The sequence below is a fragment of the Mustela putorius genome, unplaced genomic scaffold (assembly GCF_011764305.1).
Source record: "Mustela putorius furo isolate JIRA1106 unplaced genomic scaffold, ASM1176430v1.1 tig00003858_pilon_pilon_pilon, whole genome shotgun sequence".
Taxonomy (NCBI): Eukaryota; Metazoa; Chordata; class Mammalia; order Carnivora; family Mustelidae; genus Mustela; species Mustela putorius.
This window is the reverse complement of record NW_025422010.1, coordinates 16,153,425-16,176,642: the sequence shown is the minus strand read 5'-3', so window position 1 is coordinate 16,176,642 and position 23,218 is coordinate 16,153,425. Positions and strand designations below refer to the sequence as shown.

The 23,218-nt window shown below is 37.9% G+C and overlaps 1 protein-coding gene across 1 annotated transcript; it reads left to right on the top strand.

The window, feature by feature from the left end:
- Positions 1 to 21,352: 21,352 nt before the first annotated feature.
- On the top strand, positions 21,353 to 21,952 carry LOC123387669 (glycine cleavage system H protein, mitochondrial-like). The gene has a single exon (XM_045065771.1). The coding sequence runs from the start codon at positions 21,401 to 21,403 to the stop codon at positions 21,920 to 21,922; it is 522 nt and encodes a 173-aa protein (XP_044921706.1). The 5' UTR covers positions 21,353 to 21,400; the 3' UTR covers positions 21,923 to 21,952.
- Positions 21,953 to 23,218: the final 1,266 nt, after the last annotated feature.

Here is a 23,218-nt window from a genome sequence, read left to right as displayed (position 1 = left end):
GTATTTACTCATATATCTCATACCCAAAGTTCATGGTAAGCATTTTAGAAGAGACTCATAGGACTATAATTCCTATATCACAGCAGGTGGTGGTTAAGAAATATAAACTATAATTATTTGCCTTTGCATCTAGTTCGAAACTCATTTTGAAACTTTCCTTTCTTTCTTTCTTTCTTTCTTCTTCTTCTTTTTTTTTTTTTTGAACTACTTCTTTTTCCGGATGGACACTGAAGCTTTAGAACTTGATTTACATCAAATACTTAGCCCTTTTTCCTCCTTCATTTCCCAGCAATGCATAGGGTTGGTAAAGGTTTCAGCTCTGTGGGTGGACTAATTGACTCAATCTTCACTGGAAACTTTTAGCATGTATTTACCATGCCATACAGAATGCATTCTGAAAGTATATTATCAAATTTATCTATATGTTTAAAATGATTGGTCAAAGCTAAATGATAAATTTAGATGTTGAACACTATGATTTTGATCAGGTAACATCTCTTTTTTGGTGATACATTCCATTAGCACATCCCAACACAATGAGGGCTGTCAGTGAAGGTGCCTACATTCGATCTACTGTCTATATCATACCTTTAATGCTTTGCTTTGTGAATATTAGTGTATGCATTTCAAACGTCTTTTTTTTTAATTTTTTATTTTTTATAAACATATAATATATTTTTATCCCCAGGGGTACAGGTCTGTGAATTGCCAGGTTTACACACTTCACAGCACTCACCAAAGCACATACCCTCCCCAATGTCCATAACCCCACCCCCCTTCTCCCAACCCCCCTCCCCCCAGCAACCCTCAGTTTGTTTTGTGAGATTAAGAGTTACTTATGGTTTGTCTCCCTCCCAATCCCATCTTGTTTCATTTATTCTTCTCCTACCCCCTTAAGCCCCCATGTTGCATCACCACTTCCTCATATCAGGGAGATCATATGATAGTTGTCTTTCTCCACTTGACTTATTTTGCTAAGCACGATACGCTCTAGTTCCATCCACGTTGTCGCAAATGGCAAGATTTCATTTCTTTTGATGGCTGCATAGTATTCCATTGTGTATATATACCACTTCTTCTTGATCCATTCATCTGTTGATGGACATCTAGGTTCTTTCCATAGTTTGGCTATTGTGGACATTGCTGCTATAAACATTCGAGTACACGTGCCCCTTTGGATCACTACGTTTGTATCTTTAGGGTAAATACCCAGTAGTGCAATTGCTGGGTCACAGGGCAGTTCTATTTTCAACACTTTGAGGAACCTCCATGCTGTTTTCCAGAGCGGTTGCACCAGCTTGCATTCCCATCAACAGTGTAGGACGGTTCCCCTTTCTCTGCATCCTCGCCAGCATCTGTCATTTCCTGACTTTTAATTTTAGCTATTCTGACTGGTGTGAGGTGATATCTCATTGTGGTTTTGATTTGTATTTCCCTGATGCCGAGTGATATGGAGCACTTTTTCATGTGTCTGTTGGCCGTCTGGATGACTTCTTTGCAGAAATGTCTGCTCATGTCCTCTGCCCATTTCTTGATTGGCTTATTTGTTTGGGTGTTGAGTTTGCTAAGTTCTTTATAGATTCTGGACACTAGTCCTTTATCTGATATGTCGTTTGCAAATATCTTCTCCCATTCTGTCAGTTGTCTTTTGGTTTTGTTAACTATTTCCTTTGCTGTGCAAAAGCTTTTGATCTTGATAAAATCCCAATAGTTCATTTTTGCCCTTGCTTCCCTTGCCTTTGGCGATGTTCCTACAAAACAGCCCTTTTAAAAAGAACTTTTGATCAATCCCTAGTTACCACCGTCAGTCTGGATTTCTTTTATTTGGGCTTCTTTGACCTCCACTTGAATATGGGCATACTTCAGAAATTTCCCACCTATAATCTTCAGGATCCAGTTTCTTTACTTTAGGGACCTAGGAGTCAAATTGTAGAAAGGACATTGATTGCTCTTTTGGAAAATAATTAAAATTATTATTCCTTAGTTGTTCCTAATATTAAAAAGCCTTCTTCTAAACTCTATTCTATGAATCTAGCAGAAAATATTACTCCCAACAAGCAGGATAGAAAACAAAAGAAATAGAAATAGATTACTTCAAAATGGACATGTGACATGGCTACCACATTATTTTCTGTCATGAACTGAAACTTTTGGGGGTTAGCACCTTGACCCTGACCCATATCAGTGCTTTTTGTTTTTCAGAGCGGAATATAGAAAGTGAGAAAAGATAGATTTCTTTTATAGATGTTTCAGTTACTGATGCTTTAGGGGATACCTGGTTTTATAGATTTTTGCAAGAAAGACTATGGCTGAGATGGAGAAAAACAGAAGAGGAAGAGAGACAGGGCTAGAAAATGGTCTCAAACTCCAGGGTGAAAATAGGTCATATTCATAAAAATCACTTCGAAAAACTCTAAGTTAGCATTTCTGGTGGGGACACTAGGAATTTATTCTTTAAGTCAATATTCCTCTGTAATTTGATTCTAAGAAGACTTTGATACATGAAGAATATTCTGAGAAACACTCTTGTAATGCCCAGGAAGACTAGGTCTGTCAGAAGTGACCATGTGTGTGTTTGGGAGGAGGTGTTTGGGTTTTTGTTCTAAAAGTGAGATGGCTTTAATTTGAATCTCCCTGATGGCTAGTGATAATGAGCATTTTTCATGTGTCTGATAGTCATTTGTATGTCTTCATTGGAGAAGTGTCTGTTCATATCTTCTGCCCATTTTTTGATATGATTGTCTGTTTTGTGTGTGTTGAGTTTGAGGAGTTCATTATAGATCCTGGATATCAACCTTTTGTCTGTACTGTCATTTGCAAATTTCTTCTCCCATTCCATGGGTTGCCTCTTTGTTTTCTTGACTGTTTCCTTTGCTGTGCAGAAGCTTTTGATTTTGATGAAGTCCCAAAAGTTTATTTTTGCTTTTGTTTTCTTTGCCTTTGGAGACATATCTTGAAAGAAGTTGCTGTGGCTGATATTGAAGAGATTACTGCCTATGTTCTCCTCTAGGATTCTGATGGATTCCTGTCTCACGTTGAGGTCTTTTATCCATTTTGAGTTTGTCTTTGTGTACGGTGTAAGAGAATGGTCGAGTTTCATTCTTCTACATATAGCTGTCCAGTTTTCCCAGCACCATTTATTGAAGAGACTGTCTTTTTTCCACTGTATATTTTTTCCTGTTTTGTCGAAGATTCATTGACCATAGAGTTGAGGGTCCATATCTGGGCTCTCTACTCTGTTCCACTGGTCGATGTGTCTGTTTTTATGCCAGTACCATGCTGTCTTGGTGATCACAGCTTTGTAGTAAAGCTTGAAATCAGGTAACATGATGCCCCCAGTTTTATTTTTGTTTTTCAACATTTCCTTAGCGATTTGGGGTCTCTTCTGATTCCATACAAATTTTTGGATTATTTGCTCCAGCTCTTTGTCTTTTTTTTTTTTTTAAAGATTTTATTTATTTAACAGACAGAGATCACAAGTAGGCAGAGAGGCAGACAGAGAGAGAGAGGAGGAAGCAGGTTCCCTGCTGAGCAGAGAGCCCAATGCGGGGCTCGATCCCAGGACCCTGAGATCATGACCCGAGCCGAAGGCAGAGGCTTTTTAACCCACTGAGCCACCCAGGCGCTCCCTGCTCCAGCTCTTTGAAGAATACCGGTGGAATTTTGATTGGAATGGCATTAAAAGTATAGATTGCTCTAGGCAGTATAGACATTTTACCAATGTTTATTCTTCTGATCCAAGAGCATGGTCTTCCATATTTTTGTGTCTTCTTCAATTTCTTTCATGAGTGTTCTGTAGTTCCTCGAGGACCTAACCTCTTTGGTTCTTATGGTATCTTATGGTTCTTGGTGCTATAGTAAATGGAATCAATTCTCTAATTTGCCTTTCTGTATTTTCATTGTTAGTGTATAAGAAAGCCACTGATTTCTGTACATTGACTGTTAGAATGGCCAAAATTAACAAGACAGGAAACAACATGTGTTGGAGGAGATGTGGGGAAAGGGGAACCCTCTTCCACTGTTGTTGGGAATGCAAATTGGTGCAGCCTCTTTGGAGAACATTGTGGAGATTCCTCAAGAAATTAAAAATAGAACTTCCCTATGACCCTGCAATTGCACTACTGGGTATTTACCCCAAAGACACAGATGTTGTGAAAAGAAGGGACATCTGTACCCCAATGTTTATAGCAGCAATGGCCACGGTTGCCAAACTGTGGAAAGAACCAAGATGCCCTTCAACGGACGATTGGATAAGGAAAATGTGGTCCATATACACTATGGAGTATTATGCCTCCATCAGAAAGGATGAATATCCAACTTTTGTAGCAACATGGACGGGACTGGAAGAGATTATGCTGAGTGAAATAAGTCAAACAGAGAGAGTCAATTACCATATGGTTTCATTTATTTGTGGAGCATAACAAATAGCATGGAGGAAAAGGGGAGTTAGAGAGGAGAAAGGAGTTGGGGGAAATTGGAAGGGGAGGTGAACCATGAGAGACTATGGACTCTGAAAAACAATCTGAGGGGGTTGAAGTGGCAGGGGGATGGGAGGTCGGAGTACCAGGTGGTGGGTATTACAGAGGGCACAAATTGCATGGAACACTGGGTGTGGTGAAAATACAATGAATACTGTCATGCTAAAAATAAAAATAAATAAATAAATAAAAGGGAGATGGCAATCAGAAGGCAGTATTCATTTAGGCAGCACTTGATTACCTGCTAGGCACATGTCCTTAACCTCATGGGGACTAAATTTTGTCAGCGGAGTCAGACTATAGCTAATACACTTAGTAAGTTATATAGTGTGTCAGAAGGGGAGAAATACTGTGGAAATAAAAATAAATAGATCAAGGTAAAGGAATCAGAACTTCCTGAGGGATAAACTCTCATTTTAAACTGGGAGGCCAGGGATAAACCTCATTGAGAAAGAGACATTTTAGAAAATATATGGTCTTTGAAGAAGGTGAAGAAATTGACTGTGAAAATACTTGAGGAAAGAGAATTCCAGGGAGTCTCACTACAGCCCTCAGGGTCTTTAGTTGTTATGGAAGTAGAGCAAAGAAAATGAGAGGGGAAAGTAAGGAATTAACTGGGGTCAGGTAATAGACAGCCTTCTAGACCATTGCAAAGATGTTGGTGTTTACGTAGCAAAATTGAATCATTACAGGATTTTGAGAGAACGGTCATATCATCTTACTTGTATTATTATTTTTTTAATTTTTTAATTTTTTTTAAGATTTTACTTATTTATTTGACAGAGAGAGATCACAAGTAGATGGAGAGGCAGGCAGAGAGAGAGAGGAGGAAGCAGGCTTCCTGCTGAGCAGAGAGCCCAGGACCCTGAGATCATGACCTGAGCCGAAGGCAGCGGCTTAAACCACTGAGCCACCCAGGCACCCATCTTACTTGTATTATTAAAGAGTAACTCTGGCTGCTCTGTTGAGAAGGGACCATGGTTAGCAGTGCTGAGTTGTAAGAGTAGAAATCTGGGAGAAATTCAAAACACAGATGACCATCGCTGATCGTAGGGAGAATTAGAAGAAATCTGGATATATTTTGAAGATAATTTTTTTTTAAATCTTGAGTAAGTATATGTGAAATATGATAGTATGACAGAAGGGAATAAAGAATGACTCCAAGGTTTTTGGTCTTAACTACATGGAAGGATAAAGTTGCCGTCAACTGAGATGAGGAAGATTTTAAGAGAGTGGACCATAGAACCCTCCAGTTGCTGCTATTTTCAGTAACATAGTGGGGAATGGTCAGTGCCATAGAACATGAATTTACCTCCTTGATCTACTGCATAGTAGTGATTTGAACAATTCACTGAACACATCTCATCCTTAAAATGAAGTATCTGTCCTGTATACCTTACAGGTTTTTAGGGGGAGATAATACATGTAAAAAATATTTAATGTATTTATAGTAGAGTTTTAAGATTCCACAATTTTACCTAGACTTACTTAGTAGTTCCAAATTATGAGTTTTTAACTTAATTGTAAAAATGCAATTAAAATATAATGGTGCTATTTGTTTTATGCCTAATATATGCTGGGCATTGCATATGGATACACTATTACTAACTGTTATAGCAATTTTACAGTTGTGGAAATGAAGGTCAGAGATTTTTTTAAAAAATTCTCAATTTTATGAAAATAATAAATGTTATAATTATAATTTAAATTCAGATTCTTTTGCCCTTTACATGTGGCCTTCTACTAGACAGAAAATCACACCAACTAAAACTGGTAAACTGTGGTCTTGTTTTCTTTTTAAAATTCCATAAATAATAGTATTATGGTAAGAGAGTTGCAGGCTGAAGGTATGACCCAGAAGATGCAAAGCCAAGATTTAATTGTAAGACAAGGCAGACTTGGATATTTTAGGTGAAGGAACACTGAAAAAAGGCCAGATAGGATAATAAGACTCTTTCATACACGTACTTTGGAATTACCTTGTTAACAGAGGGAATTCCATGTGATCTAGGGTTTTTCTGAAGTGTAAAGACCCTATAATCCTATGGAGTTCATGCAGTGAAATGCTGTGATGTGCTTCTTTGGATTTTCTTCTATGAAAACTAATGGCACTTGTGAAAGACATTTTTATTAAGTTGATGGAGAGTCAGACAAGGTAGGCTACATAATTTTTATAATAACAAAGGGGAAGTTAGATCACTTTAATAAGAGCTTTGTTGGTATAAACTTCCTTTAATAACCAAGTTTAATGTTTGTTTTTGTTTTATAATTTGTTCCTTTATAATATTATCTACCACATTTTCCTGTTCCTTTTGACTGAAGATTAAAAATGCCATTGATTTTGAATAGGAGAACAAACAGGAAATATATTGTGCCTTTTAAATAATTCACATAATTCATTAATGTTTCTCTGTTGGACTATTAATTATTTTCAGATTATATAGTGAAGTTGGATAATAAAAATACTACTTTGATTTGATGTTTGGACATTTGTTATTAAGCCAAACAAAACTGAGTAAATTCACTATTAATATCTCCTTTTCCCTTCCCAGCACTTTTTTCTTTTTGTTTTTTTAATATTGCTCATCATAAGGATTTTTATTTCTCCTTTTATCTTCCTACAGATTTACTGCAGAGTCAAAGATCCTCTACTTGCTGTTAGAGGAAAATAAAATCCTTAATATATTTCTTGCAAATGCTATTGGTTGGGTGTGGAAGTAACACATCATAAACACCCCTGCTCATTGAGATATAGCCCGGGAGGCGAGAGACAGCTATTTCTAGAATAACCTCAGGAGCAGGGACACAAACATAAATATTCAACGTGTAATGAATTAGCTATGGAATTAAACAGAATCCCCTCCTTCCTTCTCTAGTTTAATTACTCTTCTTTGTTAAATAGTCGCATTATTATTATTAATTTGATAAATCTGATATAAAAATTTCCAAATTCATTGGTTTATTTCATCTTTATGACAACACTCTGGTGTTGGCACGAAGATATAATTATCCCCACTTATTGATGAATAAATATATTGAAGCCAAAACAACTCCTCTACCTGGTTTTGAATAGCTATTATTTAGACTTTGATTTTTGCATCAGGGCCCTTTGGACCATTTATGCACAATTTGGGAAATGACCTCCTAAAGCACTAACGCTTTGCTAACCTCATCTGTCCCGTTGGGCATCAACACATTGTGCTTGCTGATTACCATTAGTGCCTAGTGTGTCCCACTGGATTGGTTCCACTCTTCTCTCTGTGATCTGGAACAGTTCCCAAAGCCATCCATAGAGACTGCACATAGCCAAGGGACCCTGAGTCTGTTTGGGGTCTTGTCTCTGGTTTTTGATACCCTTTTCCTATGCATCACACTTAGTGCTACTTTAGTCGTATGTGTGATGAAGTTAATGCAGTGAAAATGTGATCCCATATGGGAGCTGAAACTAAGGGATAAACTGTGGAATTAGAGTTTCTGCAAGTTCATTTTTATTATTGATTTAATTTTGATAAACGAGCCAGAACAAATTTGAGGGCATAACTATATTTGCATTTTACATATGTTACTTTAAATTATATTCAGAAGTACATATATACAGGAAAGATTGAGCATCTTAGCATGATAAACTATTTCTGGATTTATATTTAATATTAACTTATTACTGATTAATTCATATGTTATCTGCTAGATCTTGTGAACAGCTATTCATTGATTTATAGTAAAGTTTCAAAAATAAGATGTCAGAGGTAAAAGATCAATGGGATTAATTGAAAGACTCATATTCCTCAAATTTGTTTTTAACAAAATGAGAAAGACCATCATATGACTATAGATGCAGAGAACTTGGCCCATCACACAAAACTCTAGTGTAGTTTAAATTTCTTCACTAATTTAAAAATTCTTGGCTAATTTGAAAACTAACAATGATACTTTCTGGTACACAGTGGATATGAAGATAGGTGATTTAAAAAAAGACTAATACCTCAGACATCATTCTGATTTGTATCCTGTTAAAATTTTTTGGTTAGTTTTGAAAATAAAGTTTAATGCAAAACCAACAATTTATAAGCCTCACTTTGTTAAGCTCATTAGCAGAGAATGTTTCTGTTTTTCAGGTAGTCTATCCCTTGAATCATACTTCCTGATTGCATTTCCTCTGCCGTGATTTCTAAGCTACAGCCTTGTCTGCTCCTCACTAGGTACAGGGGCATCAGGAACAGTTGGCCCCTCTGCTTCCTTCTTCGCTTCAGCCACACTGGCCTCTTGCTTTCTGTGACTAGGTCAGGCACCTTCCTGCCTCAGCGGCTTTGCATAGCCTTTGGCAACCTGGAAACTCTTCTCCCAAAGAGCCACTCAGCCTTCTCCTTTATCTATGTCAGCTTTTGGATCAAAGGCACTTTCTCTAAGAGTTCCCCAAACCATTGTCCTGCCCCTCTTCCTCAATATTTTTTTATCATAAAATATATAACTTCTAATATACTATAATATCTTCTTACCTATTTTGTTTATTGTCTGTATTACTCTGGGCTGCCATTACAAGAAACACTAATACGGACAATAAACAAAATAGGTAAGAAGATATTATAGTATATTAGAAGTTATATATTTTATGAAGAAAAATATTGAGAAAAAGAGGTTAGGAAGAACAACCAGTGGTGAGAGTAGTTTGGAAGACTCCATTCCTTGGTGTATATCCACAGGGGCAGTGATCACATCAAATTGGGCCCCATTGGGGTTAGGGTTTCAGCATATGAAATAAGGAGGGGGGGCACAATTCACAGAGGCTTTTGTGTTTTATTGACTGTTCTATTGCCAGCGCCTAGGAGAGTAGCTGGCAAACAATGGGCACCCAAGAAATATTTCTGAATTAGTAACTGAGTGACTTAAAGCATTCAGAACTTGAGTGTATGGAATTGTTTACTTCAACTCATGCTTAACAGACTCTGTGACCTAACATCTGTGGAGGATTTAGGGAAGCACTCTAAGAAATTACAAAGGTGACCCCACTATGATATTAAAGAGAAAGTTCATACAATTAGCTGATAACTATTTCCCCTTCATGAGGCAAACTTCTTGGATTGTCCTTCTTCAGTTCCAGTACACTTCTGCCAGGTTATCTTTTTATAGCCCATTTGTTTCTTTAAAGAGTGTCTGAGATCATGAATACCCAAACACACAGATATGGCCAAAGAAGGGAAAAGACACAGACAGACCCTGGGATAGACATTACGTGTGGCTGTCATCACACAGTTCCATTTTTTTCCCCAGGTGTTGTATATATTTAGCACCTTATTTGATGCCTGAAACACTTGAGGCAGCAAATCACTCATGAAATTTAGTGAGTAAACGAACTCTGGATCTAGTGTACCTCTTCAAACATCATGCTTCCCTTTGATTTTTCTTTTTATGTGTGAGTGAAATGATTATGTTTGTGGTGTTAAAAAAATATTACAGCCAATTCTGACTGTTCTTGAAGGAAATTGGGTATGTGTCCAGAAACCTATGAGGATACTTATATTATTTTATGTATGTCAGAGGACAAACATTGTTTATGTGTGGGGCTTAATAGCTCTTTCATACTTCATCCTGACATGGAATGTTCTAGAATTGTCTCCTTAGCTTTTTTCTTCTTTCCCCATTGTCTGATGACACAAAGAGTAGAGGGAACTGAGTTTTTATAAAACTCTAAAATTAGTAATCAGAATTGAAGATGAACTAGACCTACCAATTACTGTAGAGGGGGAGAAAGTGTGAAGCTTTAGGGGTATTAGGTAAGAAGGTAGAGTCCAGAGGAGAGAGGGAAGTAAGAATGCAAAATGGTGGGACAGAATAGTATAGCTGAGAAAATCAGTTCTCAAGAAATCAGGATGAGATGCTTCTACAGACGATAAGGTATTAAATAATCAAAAAGGTCTGGTAATTTTTAAAATGAGATGCTGTGGAACATCTACATGATAAAATATAAATAAAGTTAAATTCTCTTTGGGGGCTATGATTCTTCAAATATGATACTGACCTCAGAATGAATTATATACATCAATGTTCCATAGGTATTCTACTACAAAGTAGCAGTGGAGGAATGGAAATGTTTTGGTGCCACGGAAAGGGAACTTAGCTGTGGGGCATTGTGTGAACAAATTCAGCTTTCTTGTGAGACACACAGACTAGTTCGTTACAAATGAAGGAAGGGTGAGAGAAAATGGGAGTATTATCTTTTGTCAAGAGTACTGAATTCTGCATCCCTTAGTCAATAAACAAAAAAGTAGTTTGCATTAGACATAGAAAATAGAAATTACCATGCATTTGTTATGCCTAATAGTGTTAGAGCAAGACAGTAGGTGGGCAACTTCCATATACTCTATGAAATTTCCATGAAAGGATATAAAGTAGTCCCTAAAATATGGATCAGGGAAATGCATAACTCTTGAAAATGTCTAGGACATTGATTTAGATTCATTATTCTTATACTTGATATAAGGAAAATAAAAAAATAAAAATCAGAGGTCAGTATAAAGCTTTCCAAAATAGCAGCATATCTTAAAAAAAAAAACATGCACACAGGTGAGGAATATTTGAAAAACTGGAATGCGCTGAAACAGCAGGCCCAGATGGCATGCACAATAGGATATTAAAGAGAACCAGCTTGTGAACTTACTAAGCTAAGCTGCTTCAGTCGGCGATAAATCATAGATATCTGAGTGGGAGGACTTTAATGGGGGAATAAAAATCCTACGACCCATCTAAATTGAAAGAAAAATGACAGTGAACTTTTTCAGAAAACTGTATATGTAATGAAAAATATTTTCTACAGACACATGGAAAGCGAATATATAGTAAATCAAGGCAAATCTATAGTAAATCAATAAGTGGAATCATTTAAAAAATAAAGCCTCTTAAATTTTACATGTGCTTTTATCAAAATAAAAATAAATGATTCTATTTGATACTGTAATTTTAGATATGGCTCAGATTTATAGCCTGCACAATTATAATAAAGCAGCAAAGTTAAGATAAAGATCTCAATTAAGTGGGAGAATTTGCTACAAAACATTTTGGCAAACATTTGAAAAAGTAGTTGAATAGTACTTGAAAAAAGATTTTTTTTCCAGGAGCTTAAAAATGGGTCAAGGATCTTGACAAATACCAATAGCAGTACATTTAGTGTGCTTTCCTAGTTCTTGATTTTAGACAAAAATGTAGATATTTGCCCCACAAAGATGAACGATATATGCATTTAGAAAAATGATTTAAGGGGCGCCTGGGTGGCTCAGTGGGTTGGGCCGCTGCCTTCGGCTCGGGTCATGATCTCAGGGTCCTGGGATCGAGTCCTGCATCGGGCTCTCTGTGCAGCGGGGAGCCTGGTTCCTTCTCTCTCTCTGCCTGCCTCTCTGTCTACTTGTGATCTCTGTCAAATAAATAAATAAAATCTAAAAAAAAAAAAAGAAAGAAAAGAAAAATGATTTAATTAGATCTTTCTGACAACATGATAGAATAGATGTTATATTTTGGTTTTTTATTATAAGAAGTTTTATTGCTCGTGGTCGTTAGATTGTCATCCCCTCTCTTTTTCTCCTTATGTCCTTTACTCCTCTACTTCTATAGAGTGTGAATTGTTCTTGCTGAATGAATCTACTTTTTTTGGAATACTAATTTTTGAGGAAAGGTGTGTATGGGTGTGGTGGGTGGTCTACACCATGGAGGAGGGACCTGTCACACACTGAACGGTTGCATTAAGGCATAACACCAGGAAGCAATGGGGAAGAGACTTTTTCTCCATAAAAGGAAAATATAGACATGATTGAATGAGGATGAGTATAACAGACATAGGGTTATTTATTTTTTTTTAGTTAAAACTTACAAAATGATGACTTCTTGTGAAACTGAATGCCCTACTCATCCCAGTGTATATCGCAAGTCCTTCACCTGTATGACTGTGGCACTGTGTTAAGCTCTGTGGGGATCAAGAAAGGTAAAAGAGGTGGAAATTTAAGTCTATCAGATGGAAAGAAAAAAAACATAGGAAAGGCCACTTCAATGATGTCTTGTTTGTAAGGGCAAAGGTTTGTTTTGTTTTGTTTTTAAAATTTTTAAGAGATTTTATTTATTTATTTGACACAGAGAGAAAGATTCCAAGTAGGCAGAGAGGCAGGCAGGGAGAGAGGAGGAAGCAGGCTCCCTGCCAAGCAGAGAGCCCAATGAGAGGCTTGATCCCAGGACCCTGAGGTCATGACCTGAGCCAAAGGCAGAGGCTTAACCCACTGAGGCACCCAGGGGCCCCTGTAAGGGCAAAGGTTTTTGATAAAAATCACTCCCCTTTGCTTAGGTCCCTTTGGCTCCTCATCTTCCCCAAGGGCAAAGACTTCCTCACATTCTTTCTCCTTCTTCCCTTGCTCTGCTTTCTCTCCTGGAGCCTCTAAGATGTACATGAACACAAGCAGACAACGATACACAAACATCCCCTGGCACAGAAATTCCTTCATTTGCTCCTTCTCTTACTGAAGTGAAAGGTCATGCACATGTAATTTAGGACACTACAAGGTTTTTGCATTATAAATAAATAAATAAATAAATAAATAAATGTTGAATTCAGAACCTGTATACCTTCCAGGACTCCACAAAAGGCTGGCTAATTTATTGTCCTTAGGTATTGCTTTGCATGAACTTTCACACATTCTCTTATTATTTAGTTTCTCTTTTGATATGTGTGTGTGTGTGTGTGTGTGTGTGTGTGTGTATACACACACACATATATAATTTAGCTTCTCTTTGAGAAACTAAATTTTCTTTATTTAGTTTCTCTTTATTTAGTTTTCTCTTTTACCAGTTTTTTTTTTTTTACCAGCTCCTGCTTGTGGCCTGGCTCTTGTTTCCCTTTCTAAGTCATTAGAGTGGTGGTTAAACTAGCCCCCTTTTAGTAGTAAATGGGTTATAGAAGAATTTGGCAGAATATAGATAGTCTAAGACGACTCTACATTCTTTGTGTTTTGAGGAGGTGAGGGACCACCCAACAATAATATGGAGGTTTCTACTGCTACTTACATTGCTTTCCTCTCATACTGAGCTAACTCACATGGCAGGTGCAAAGGCTTTGCTGTGGCCAAGGATGTATGAAGCTGCAACAGCACTGTATCCATATTCATCTTTATATAGATAATATCATTGATAATTCTTCTAAAGGCTTTCTAGCCTGGCTCAGGGCAAAATCCCTATTCTCACTTGAGTTATTACTTTGTGTTGTGATCTTATTGTGGCTCCTTTCAGCATCAGCAAGGCCCCTAAGGTGGTACCCGCCCCCACAGGGCACATGAGGGAGTTCATTGTATTAGAGCCTGTGGGTTTCACATGGGGAGAGTTTTTTATTTTGGTGTCAGTTCAAATGTTGGGTCTTTCAAAATAGAAAGTACAGAGAACGGAGCTCATTATGGCCAAGGGCTATTAGTCAGAAATACATTCATAAGCTGAATGACTGTTAGTCAAGAATATTCTTCCTGTACCACTAGAAACTTCCAGGTTTTCACTTGGCAATGAGTCCTCAAATTGGATGAGTTGTACGAGTGCTTCAACTTCACCTGCTTGAAGGAGGCTCTAAACAGTCTCTCAATCTTGCCTTATAAAACTTGGTCCCTAAACCATGCTGTAGGTTCCTTTTCCTAACCTTTGGAATAGTTCATTTGATGCTCTAAGAAAAGAACAGGTATTAGTCACCATCTTTGTTAAATAGCTGAAATTCTCTGTTTTTGTTTGTTTGTTTTAGAAATAGAAAGTTTGTACTTCTCTACAAGCTGGTTCTGAAGATTAGCTAGATAATATGAGTTTGTTGGTATTAGAAATGCCAACAAATATTTGTAATTTTATTACAAATATTAATATCATTAGATTAAGTACATAGTGAGGCTAGGAACCATGTTGGATGAATTTCCCATAAAAATATTACTATTCTCTGAACTGATCAGAAGGTGTACTTTAGTATTAACATATTAATTAGGATACAAACCTTATTCTAAAATGGTGTGAATCTATTGAGGATTAAATTTCTCAGTGTTCCTCAGATAAGCCAGAATGGAGGACACAACAAAAAAGTGAGTTGTGACCAACAGTAGAAATATTGTTAACTCCCATATCAAATTTGACCAGCAATTAAAGAATGTTCTTACATTAAAAATGTATAACTCAAACACAATGAAATGTAATTTAACAATACTTTTTATTCCATTTTATTTTTGTTTTTATACTTACCTGTAATTAGACTGAAAAGCTCTCTAAAAATGTACTATTTCTATGGAATAGAAATGGCTACAGGTTTGTCAAATAATCAGTGAGGAAGAGTTAGAAGACAATTTTTTCTTCTGTGTCATGTGTAGTTTGTATTCATATAGAGTTAAAAGTACAACGAACATTAAATCTATAGTTAAGCTTAACAAGTCATCATTTTCATTCAAATAAAATTAAAATATGGATTTATAATGGAATTACTGATATAGCAATGCTGGTTATAAATGTATATTTAATTTGATGAACTGCATATTTAAAATCAATTAAGATTCTTAATATCAAAAAAGGAAAATTTCAAATTTTTGTTCTATTTTAACTAATTAGTAATGTGTTGTTGTAGCTTAGTCAGCCAAACTCTAAATCAGACTCTCATTTCAAACACTGGCTGTGCTCCTTACCATGTTTGTGACACTGGACAAGTTCATTTTTCTCTCTAGGCTGAATTTCTCCATCTGCAAAATGAGTATGATAATTTATAAGATTTGGATGAAGAATAACTTATATAATTCCTACAAAGCAAATTTTACAGTGACTGGCACATATTAATTGCTCAGTGGATCTCAATTTTATCATCCTTATTAGGGCGGTCAACTTCTGTGCCCTTTGCTCTGAACAGATTTTACTCTCCACTTTATCTGTCTGTATTTTCCTGTAATGGAAAGGTGGCTACTCCTTGGTACTCGTTTTACTAAGAGGTGACTTTTGTTTCTACCTTTTGGATTGGAATGGGTTCTGTGATGGTTGCATCAGTAACATGGCAGAAATGATGCCATACTAATTTCTGGGTCAGCCAAAAGAGACCAGGATACTTGAGATATTTGTTGTTGAATGCCTGAGCCACCATGAAATATGACCATATACTCTGAAGTATACTGTGTGGAAGCCCAAACAGCCTCATGTGTAGTTTATGGATCCAAAACTACTGGTCAGTATCCCAGCTGAGATCCCAGCTGACGCTGAGTATCAGTTTGCCAGCCATGTGATTAAACTACTATGGAGGTTGATTTTCCAGTCCCAGAGGGCCCTCTCACACTAGTACTGCAGGGACAAACCTGCCTCCCTGAGCCATGCTCAAATTGCAGAATCATGAGCAGTAGAAATGATTTATGTGTGTTCTGAGGTGGCTTGATGTCCAACAATAGATAATTGGAATATTTGCCAATCTTTTGAGGTTTGTTCTTAAATTTCACCTCTCTGATAAAATATTGCTCACATACTTCAGCACATTCTGACATTCTCTTTTTTTATATTCTATAGATTTTATGGTCTTTATTACTCTTTATGTTATTTAATTAAAAAATAGACATTAGGTATAAACATTTAAACATATTTTAATAAAATTTACTTATTATTTATTTATTTATTTAAATATTTAAAGAGACTTTAAATACTTACTGATATTCATTTTAAAATAATATTTTAACTCTTAAAATGTTATTTTAAAGATTTCCTTTGTGTAGATTATTTCCTTTCTTGTATTATATATATATATACTTGCATATATACAAATATAAATATACACATATGTTGATATATATAAAAATATATCCCTTCTTTTATAACTTTCATCATTTTGTAACTTTTTATCCTTTCTTTTTTAATTGTCATTACTCTGATGGAACTTAGCATATGACTTGTCCATAGTATGTGTTCAAATAGTACATGAACATGCAATTACATTGCATATAGATTTTGCTTTACTTTTCCTAACAGTTCTAGTGGTTCACTCAATCTTTCCCTACATTATGATGATGTTTCTACATTACATAGTATTATCAGAATGCAAATATGAATGGGTCCCCAACCTTTCCTTAAAAACCCACAAATGTCTTCCCACTGGTCTTGGGCCACATGGGAGCTTTTTTCCATCATCCTGTGAAGCCAGGCATAGTGTGACACCTGCCTACTCCTTCAGCCTCATCATATACTAAGTTCTGTGACTACATTCCAGCCACATGGACCTCTGTCAGCTCTTCATGCTGGCCAGGTCTCCTCCTACCACAAGACCTTTGTGTCATTGTGTTGGCTGAAGTGCTCTTCTCTGTGCTCTGGACACCTCTTGTCCATCTTTGCTTGTTCTGAAACTACTCAAGGTATAGGCATGATTTAAGCCACCATCAAGACTTGTTGTTGTAGTTTTTTGATTTTATATTTTATTTTATTTTACTTTATTTCAGTGTTCCAAAATTCATTGCTTATATACCACACCCAGTTTTCCATATAATATGTGCCCTACATAATACACACCACCAGGCTCACCTCACCCCCAACCCCTCTCTCCAAAACCCTCAGTTTGTTTCTCAGAGTCCACAGTCTCTCATGGTGTGTCTCCCCTCCAATTACCCCCAACTCACTTATCCTCTCCTCTCCATCTTTCAATGTCTTCCATGTTATTCCTTATGCTCCAGAAGTAAGTGAAACTATATGATAATTGGCTCTCTCTGCCTGACTTATTTCACTCAGCATAATCTCCTCCAGTCCTCTCCATGTTGATATAAAAGTTGGGTATTCATCCTTTCTGATGTAGGCATAATACTCCATTGTATATATGGACCATATCTTCTTTTTTTTTAAATTTATTATTTTTTATAAACATATATTTTTATCCCCAGGGGTATAGGTCTGTGAATCACCAGGTTTACACACTTCACAGCACTCACCAAAGCACATACCCTCCCCAATGTCCATAATCCCACCCCCTTCTCCCAAACCCCCTCCCCCCAGCAACACTCAGTTTGTTTTGTGAGATTAAGAGTCACTTATGGTTTGTCTCCCTCCCAATCCCATCTTGTTTCATTGATTCTTCTTCTACCCACTTAAGCCCCCATGTTGCATCACCACTTCCTCATATCAGGGAGATCATATGATAGTTGTCTTTCTCTGCTTGACTTATTTCACTAAGCATGATACGCTCTAGTTCCATCCATGTTGTCGCAAATGGCAAGATTTCATTTCTTTTGATGGCTGCATAGTATTCCATTGTGTATATATACCACTTCTTCTTGATCCATTCATCTGTTGATGGACATCTAGGTTCTTTCCATAGTTTGGCTATTGTGGACATTGCTGCTATAAACATTCGGGTGCACGTGCCCCTTTGGATCGCTACGATTGTATCTTTAGGGTGAATACCCAATAGTGCAATTGCTGGGTCATAGGGCAGTTCTATTTTCAACACGTTGAGGAACCTCCATGCTGTTTTCCAGAGTGGCTGCACCAGCTTGCATTCCCACCAACAGTGGAGGAGGGTTCCCTTTCTCCACATCCTCGCCAGCATCTGTCATTTCCTGACTTGTTGAGTTTAGCCATTCTGACTGGTGTGAGGTGATATCTCATTGTGGTTTTGATTTGTATTTCCCTGATGCCGAGTGATATGGAGCACTTTTTCATGTGTCTGTTGGCCATCTGGATGTCTTCTTTGCAGAAATGTCTCTTCATGTCCTCTGCCCATTTCTTGATTGGATTATTTATTCTTTGGGTGTTGAGTTTGCTAAGTTCTTTATAGATTCTGGACACTAGTCCTTTATCTGATATGTCGTTTGCAAATATCTTCTCCCATTCTGTCATTTGTCTTTTGATTTTGTTAACTGTTTCCTTTGCTGTGCAAAAGCTTTTGATCTTGATGAAATCCCAATAGTTCATTTTTGCCCTTGCTTCCCTTGCGTTTGGCGTTGTTCCTAGGAAGATGTTGCTGTGGCTGAGGTCGAAGAGGTTGCTGCCTGTGTTCTCCTCAAGGATTTTGATGGATTCCTTTTGCACATTGAGGTCCTTCATCCATTTTGAGTCTATTTTTGTGTGTGGGGTAAGGAAATGGTCCAATTTCATTTTTCTGCATGTGGCTGTCCAATTTTCCCAGCACCATTTATTGAAGAGGCTGTCTTTTTTCCATTGGACATTCTTTCCTGCTTTGTCGAAGATTAGTTGACTGTAGAGTTGAGGGTCTATTTCTGGGCTCTCTATTCTGTTCCATTGATCTATGGGTATGTTTTTGTGCCAGTACCATGCTGTCTTGATGATGACAGCTTTGTAATAGAGCTTGAAGTCCGGAATTGTGATGCCACCAACGTTGGCTTTCTTTTTCAATATCCCTTTGGCTATTCGAGGTCTTTTCTGGTTCCATATAAATTTTAGAATTATTTGTTCCATTTCTTTGAAAAAGATGGATGGTACTTTGATAGGAATAGCATTAAATGTGTAGATTGCTTTAGGTAGCATAGACATTTTCACAATATTTATTCTTCCAATCCAGGAGCATGGAACATTTTTCCATTTCTCTGTGTCTTCCTCAATTTCTTTCATGAGTACTTTATAGTTTTCTGAGTATAGATTCTGTGTCTCTTTGGTTAGGTTTATTCCTAGGTATCTTATGGTTTTGGGTGCAATTGTAAATGGGATGGACTCCTTAATTTCTCTTTCTTCTGTCTTGCTGTTGGTGAAGAGAAATGCAACTGATTTCTGTGCATTGATTTTATATCCTGACACTTTACTGAATTCCTGTATAAGTTCTAGCAGTTTTGGAGTGGAGTCTTTTGGGTTTTCCACATATAGTATCATATCATCTGCGAAGAGTGATAATTTGACTTCTTCTTTGCCGATTTGGATGCCTTTAATTTCCTTTTGTTGTCTGATTGCTGAGGCTAGGACCTCTAGTACTATGTTGAATAGCAGTGGTGATAATGGACATCCCTGCCGTGTTCCTGACCTTAGCGGAAAAGCTTTCAGTTATTCTCCATTGAGAATGATATTTGCGGTGGGTTTTTCATAGATGGCTTTGATGATATTGAGGTATGTGCCCTCTATCCCTACACTTTGAAGAGTTTTGATCAGGAAGGGATGATGTACTTTGTCAAATGCTTTTTCAGCATCTATTGAGAGTATCATATGGTTCTTGTTCTTTCTTTTATTGATGTGTTGTATCACATTGACTGATTTGCGGATGTTGAAACAACCTTGCAGCCCTGGAATAAATCCCACTTGGTCGTGGTGAATAATCCTTTTAATGTACTGTTGAATCCTATTGGCCAGTATTTTGTTGAGTATTTTCGCATCTGTGTTCATCAAGGATATTGGTCTATAGCTCTCTTTTTTGATGGGATCCTTGTCTGCTTTTGGGATCAAGGTGATGCTGGCTTCATAAAATGAGTTTGGAAGTTTTCCTTCCATTTCTTTTTTGGAACAGTTTCAGGAGAATAGGAATTAGTTCTTCTTTAAATGTTTGGTAGAATTCCCCCAGGAAGCCGTCTGGCCCTGGGCTTTTGTTTGTTTGGAGATTTTTAATGACTGTTTCAATCTCCTTACTGGTTATGGGTCTGTTCAGGCTTTCTACTTCTTCCTGGTTCAGTTGTGGTAGTTTATATGTTTCTAGAAATGCATCCATTTCTTCCAGATTGTCAAATTTGTTGGCGTAGAGTTGCTCATAGTATGTTCTTATAATAGTTTGTATTTCTTTGGTGTTAGTTGTGATCTCTCCTCTTTCATTCATGATTTATTTATTTGGGTCCTTTCTCTTTTCTTTTTGATAAGTCTGGCCAGGGGTTTGTCAATTTTATTAATTCTTTCAAAGAACCAGCTCCTAGTTTCGTTGATTTGCTCAATTGTCTTTTTGGTTTCTATTTCATTGGTTTCTGCTCTGATCTTTACGATTTCTCTTCTCCTGCTAGGCTTAGGGTTTCTTTCTTGTTCTTTCTCCAGCTCCTTTAGGTGTAGGGTTAGGTTGTGTACCTGAGACCTTTCTTGTTTCTTGAGAAAGGCTTGTACCGCTATATATGTTCCTCTCAGGACTGCCTTTGTTGTGTCCCACAGATTTTGAACCGTTGTATTTTCATTATCATTTGTTTCCATGATTTTTTTCAATTCTTCTTTAATTTCCCGGTTAACCCATTCATTCTTTTGCTCAGCTTCTTTATTCTCTGTCATTTGGTCTTCTATATCACTAATTCTTTCTTCTGCCTCATTTATCCTAGCAGTGAGAGCCTCCATTTTTGATTGCACCTCATTAATAGCTTTTTTGATTTCAACGTGGTTAGATTTTAGTTCTTTTATTTCTCCAGAAAGGGCTTTTATATCTCTCGAGAGGGTTTCTCTAATATCTTCCATGCCTTTTTCGAGCCCGGCTAGAACCTTGAGAATTGTCATTCTGAACTCTAGATCTGACATATTACCAATGTCTGTATTGATTAGGTCCCTAGCCTTCGGTACTGCCTCTTGTTCTTTTTTTTGTGTTGAATTTTTCCTCCTTGTCATTTTGTCCAGATAAGAGTATATGAAGGAGCAAGTAAAATACTAAAAGGGTGGCAACAACCCCAGGGAAATCTGCTTTAACCAAATTAGAAGAGATTCCAAATCGTGAGGGGGTTGAAAGGGGATAAAAAGAGGTTCAAAAAGGAAGAAAAAAGAAAAGAAAAGAATTAAAAAAAACAAAAACAAATAAGAAAAATATAAAAAAGAAAAAATATATATATTGGATAAACTAGTTAAAAACGTTAAAAATGAAAAAGGTAAAAGTTAAAAAAAGAAATTACCAGAAGGCGAGAAAAAAAAAAAACAGAAAATGAAAAAGAAAAAAATCAAATTAACTGCAAGACTAAGAAAAATCGGCCGGGCCGGGGTTCCCGCACGGCTTGCACTACGACCCGCGCGCGTCTGTGAACATGGCGCTGCGAGCCTTGCGGAGCGTGCTGGCTACGGCCTGCAGCTTGCGCGTCACGTCCGCGCCCACCGCACCCTGCCTGCTGCGGCCCTGGGGACTGAGGACCGGTACCGTCCGGACACTGCGCACAGGCTCGGCTCTGCTCTCCGTGCGTAAATTCACAGACAAGCATGAATGGATAACAACAGAAAATGGTATTGGAACAGTGGGAATCAGCAATTTTGCACAGGAAGCTTTGGGAGATGTTGTTTACTGTAGTCTGCCTGAGGTCGGGACAAAACTGAACAAACAAGATGAGTTTGGTGCTTTGGAAAGTGTGAAAGCTGCTAGTGAACTCTATTCTCCTCTGTCAGGAGAAGTAACTGAAATTAATGAAGCTCTTGCAGAAAATCCAGGACTTGTCAACAAATCTTGTTATGAAGATGGTTGGCTGATCAAGATAGCACTCAGTAATCCCTCAGAACTGGATGAATTAATGAGTGAAGAAGCATATGCGAAATACATAAAATCTATTGAGGAGTGAAAATGGAACCCCTAAATAAACTAGTATGAAACAAAAAAAAAAAAAAAAAAAAAAGACTAAGAAAAATCACAGGGAAAAAGCCATGAGTTCCGTGCTTTGCTTTCTCCTCCTCTGGAATTCTGCTGCTCTCCTTTGTATTGAAACCGCATTCCTTGGTAGTTGAACTTGGTCTCGCTGGATTTCTTGTTGATCTTCTGGGAGAGGGGCCTGTTGTAGTGATTCTCAAGTGTCTTTGCCCCAGGCGGAATTGCACCGCCCTTAACAGGGGCCGGGGTGAGTAATCTGCTCGGGTTTGCTTTCAGGAGCTTTTGTTCCCTGAGCGCTTTCCGTAGAGTTCTGGAGGACGGGAATACAAATGGCGGCCTCCTGGTCTCCAGCCCGGAGGAGCTGAGAGCCCAGGGCCCCACTCCTCAGTGCGCCCTCAGAGAACAGCGCCCAGTTACTCCCGTCTGCCTGACCTCCGGCCGCGCTCCGAGCCCATCGAGCCTGCGACAGGTTCAAGGTAACCCCGAGCTGTGAGCTTACTGTCGGCTCTGTCTCTGTAGCCGGCTTTCCCGTTCCAAAATCTGCAAACTCTGTGACACTCAGACACCTCCGATCCTTCTGTGACCCTGCGGGACCTGAGGCCACGCTGACCCCGCGTGGGCTTTGCCCCGGTTTAGCCTCTGGAGCGATGTCCCTCAGCAGAACAGACTTTTAAAAGTCCTGATTTTGTGCGCCGTTGCTCTGACGCTTGCCGGGAGCCGGCCCCTCCCCCCGGGGTTTATCTTCCCGTTGCTTTGGATTCACTTCTCCGCCGGTCCTACCTTTCAGAAAGTGGTTGTTTTTCTGTTTCCAGAATTGCTGTTCTTCTTCTCTTCGATCTGCGGTTGGATTTTCAGGTGTTTGCAATCTTTAGATAAGCTTTCTAGCTGATCTCTGGCTAGCTGAAGTAGTCTCAGCCTGCTACTTCTCCCCCTTCTTGACTCCACCCCTGGACCATATCTTCTTTATCCATTCTTCTGTTGAAGGGCATCTTGGTTCTTTCCACAGTTTGGTGACTGTGGCTATTGCTGCTATGAACATTGGGGTACAGATGGCCCTTCTTTTCACTACATCTGCATCTTTGGGGTAAATACCCAGTAGTACAATTGCAGGATCATAGGGTAGCTCTAATTTTAATTTCTTAAGCAATCTCCACACTGTTTTCTAAAGTGGCTGTACCAACTTGTATTCCCACCAACAGTTTAAGATGGTTCCCCTTTCTCCACATCCTCTCCAACACACATTGTTTCCTGTCTTGTTAATTTTGGCCAT

What these genes read in the sequence shown, in the direction of transcription:
- LOC123387669 (XM_045065771.1), top strand. Translation starts at nt 21,401, where the DNA reads ATGGCGCTGCGAGCCTTGCGGAGCGTGCTGGCTACGGCCTGCAGCTTG.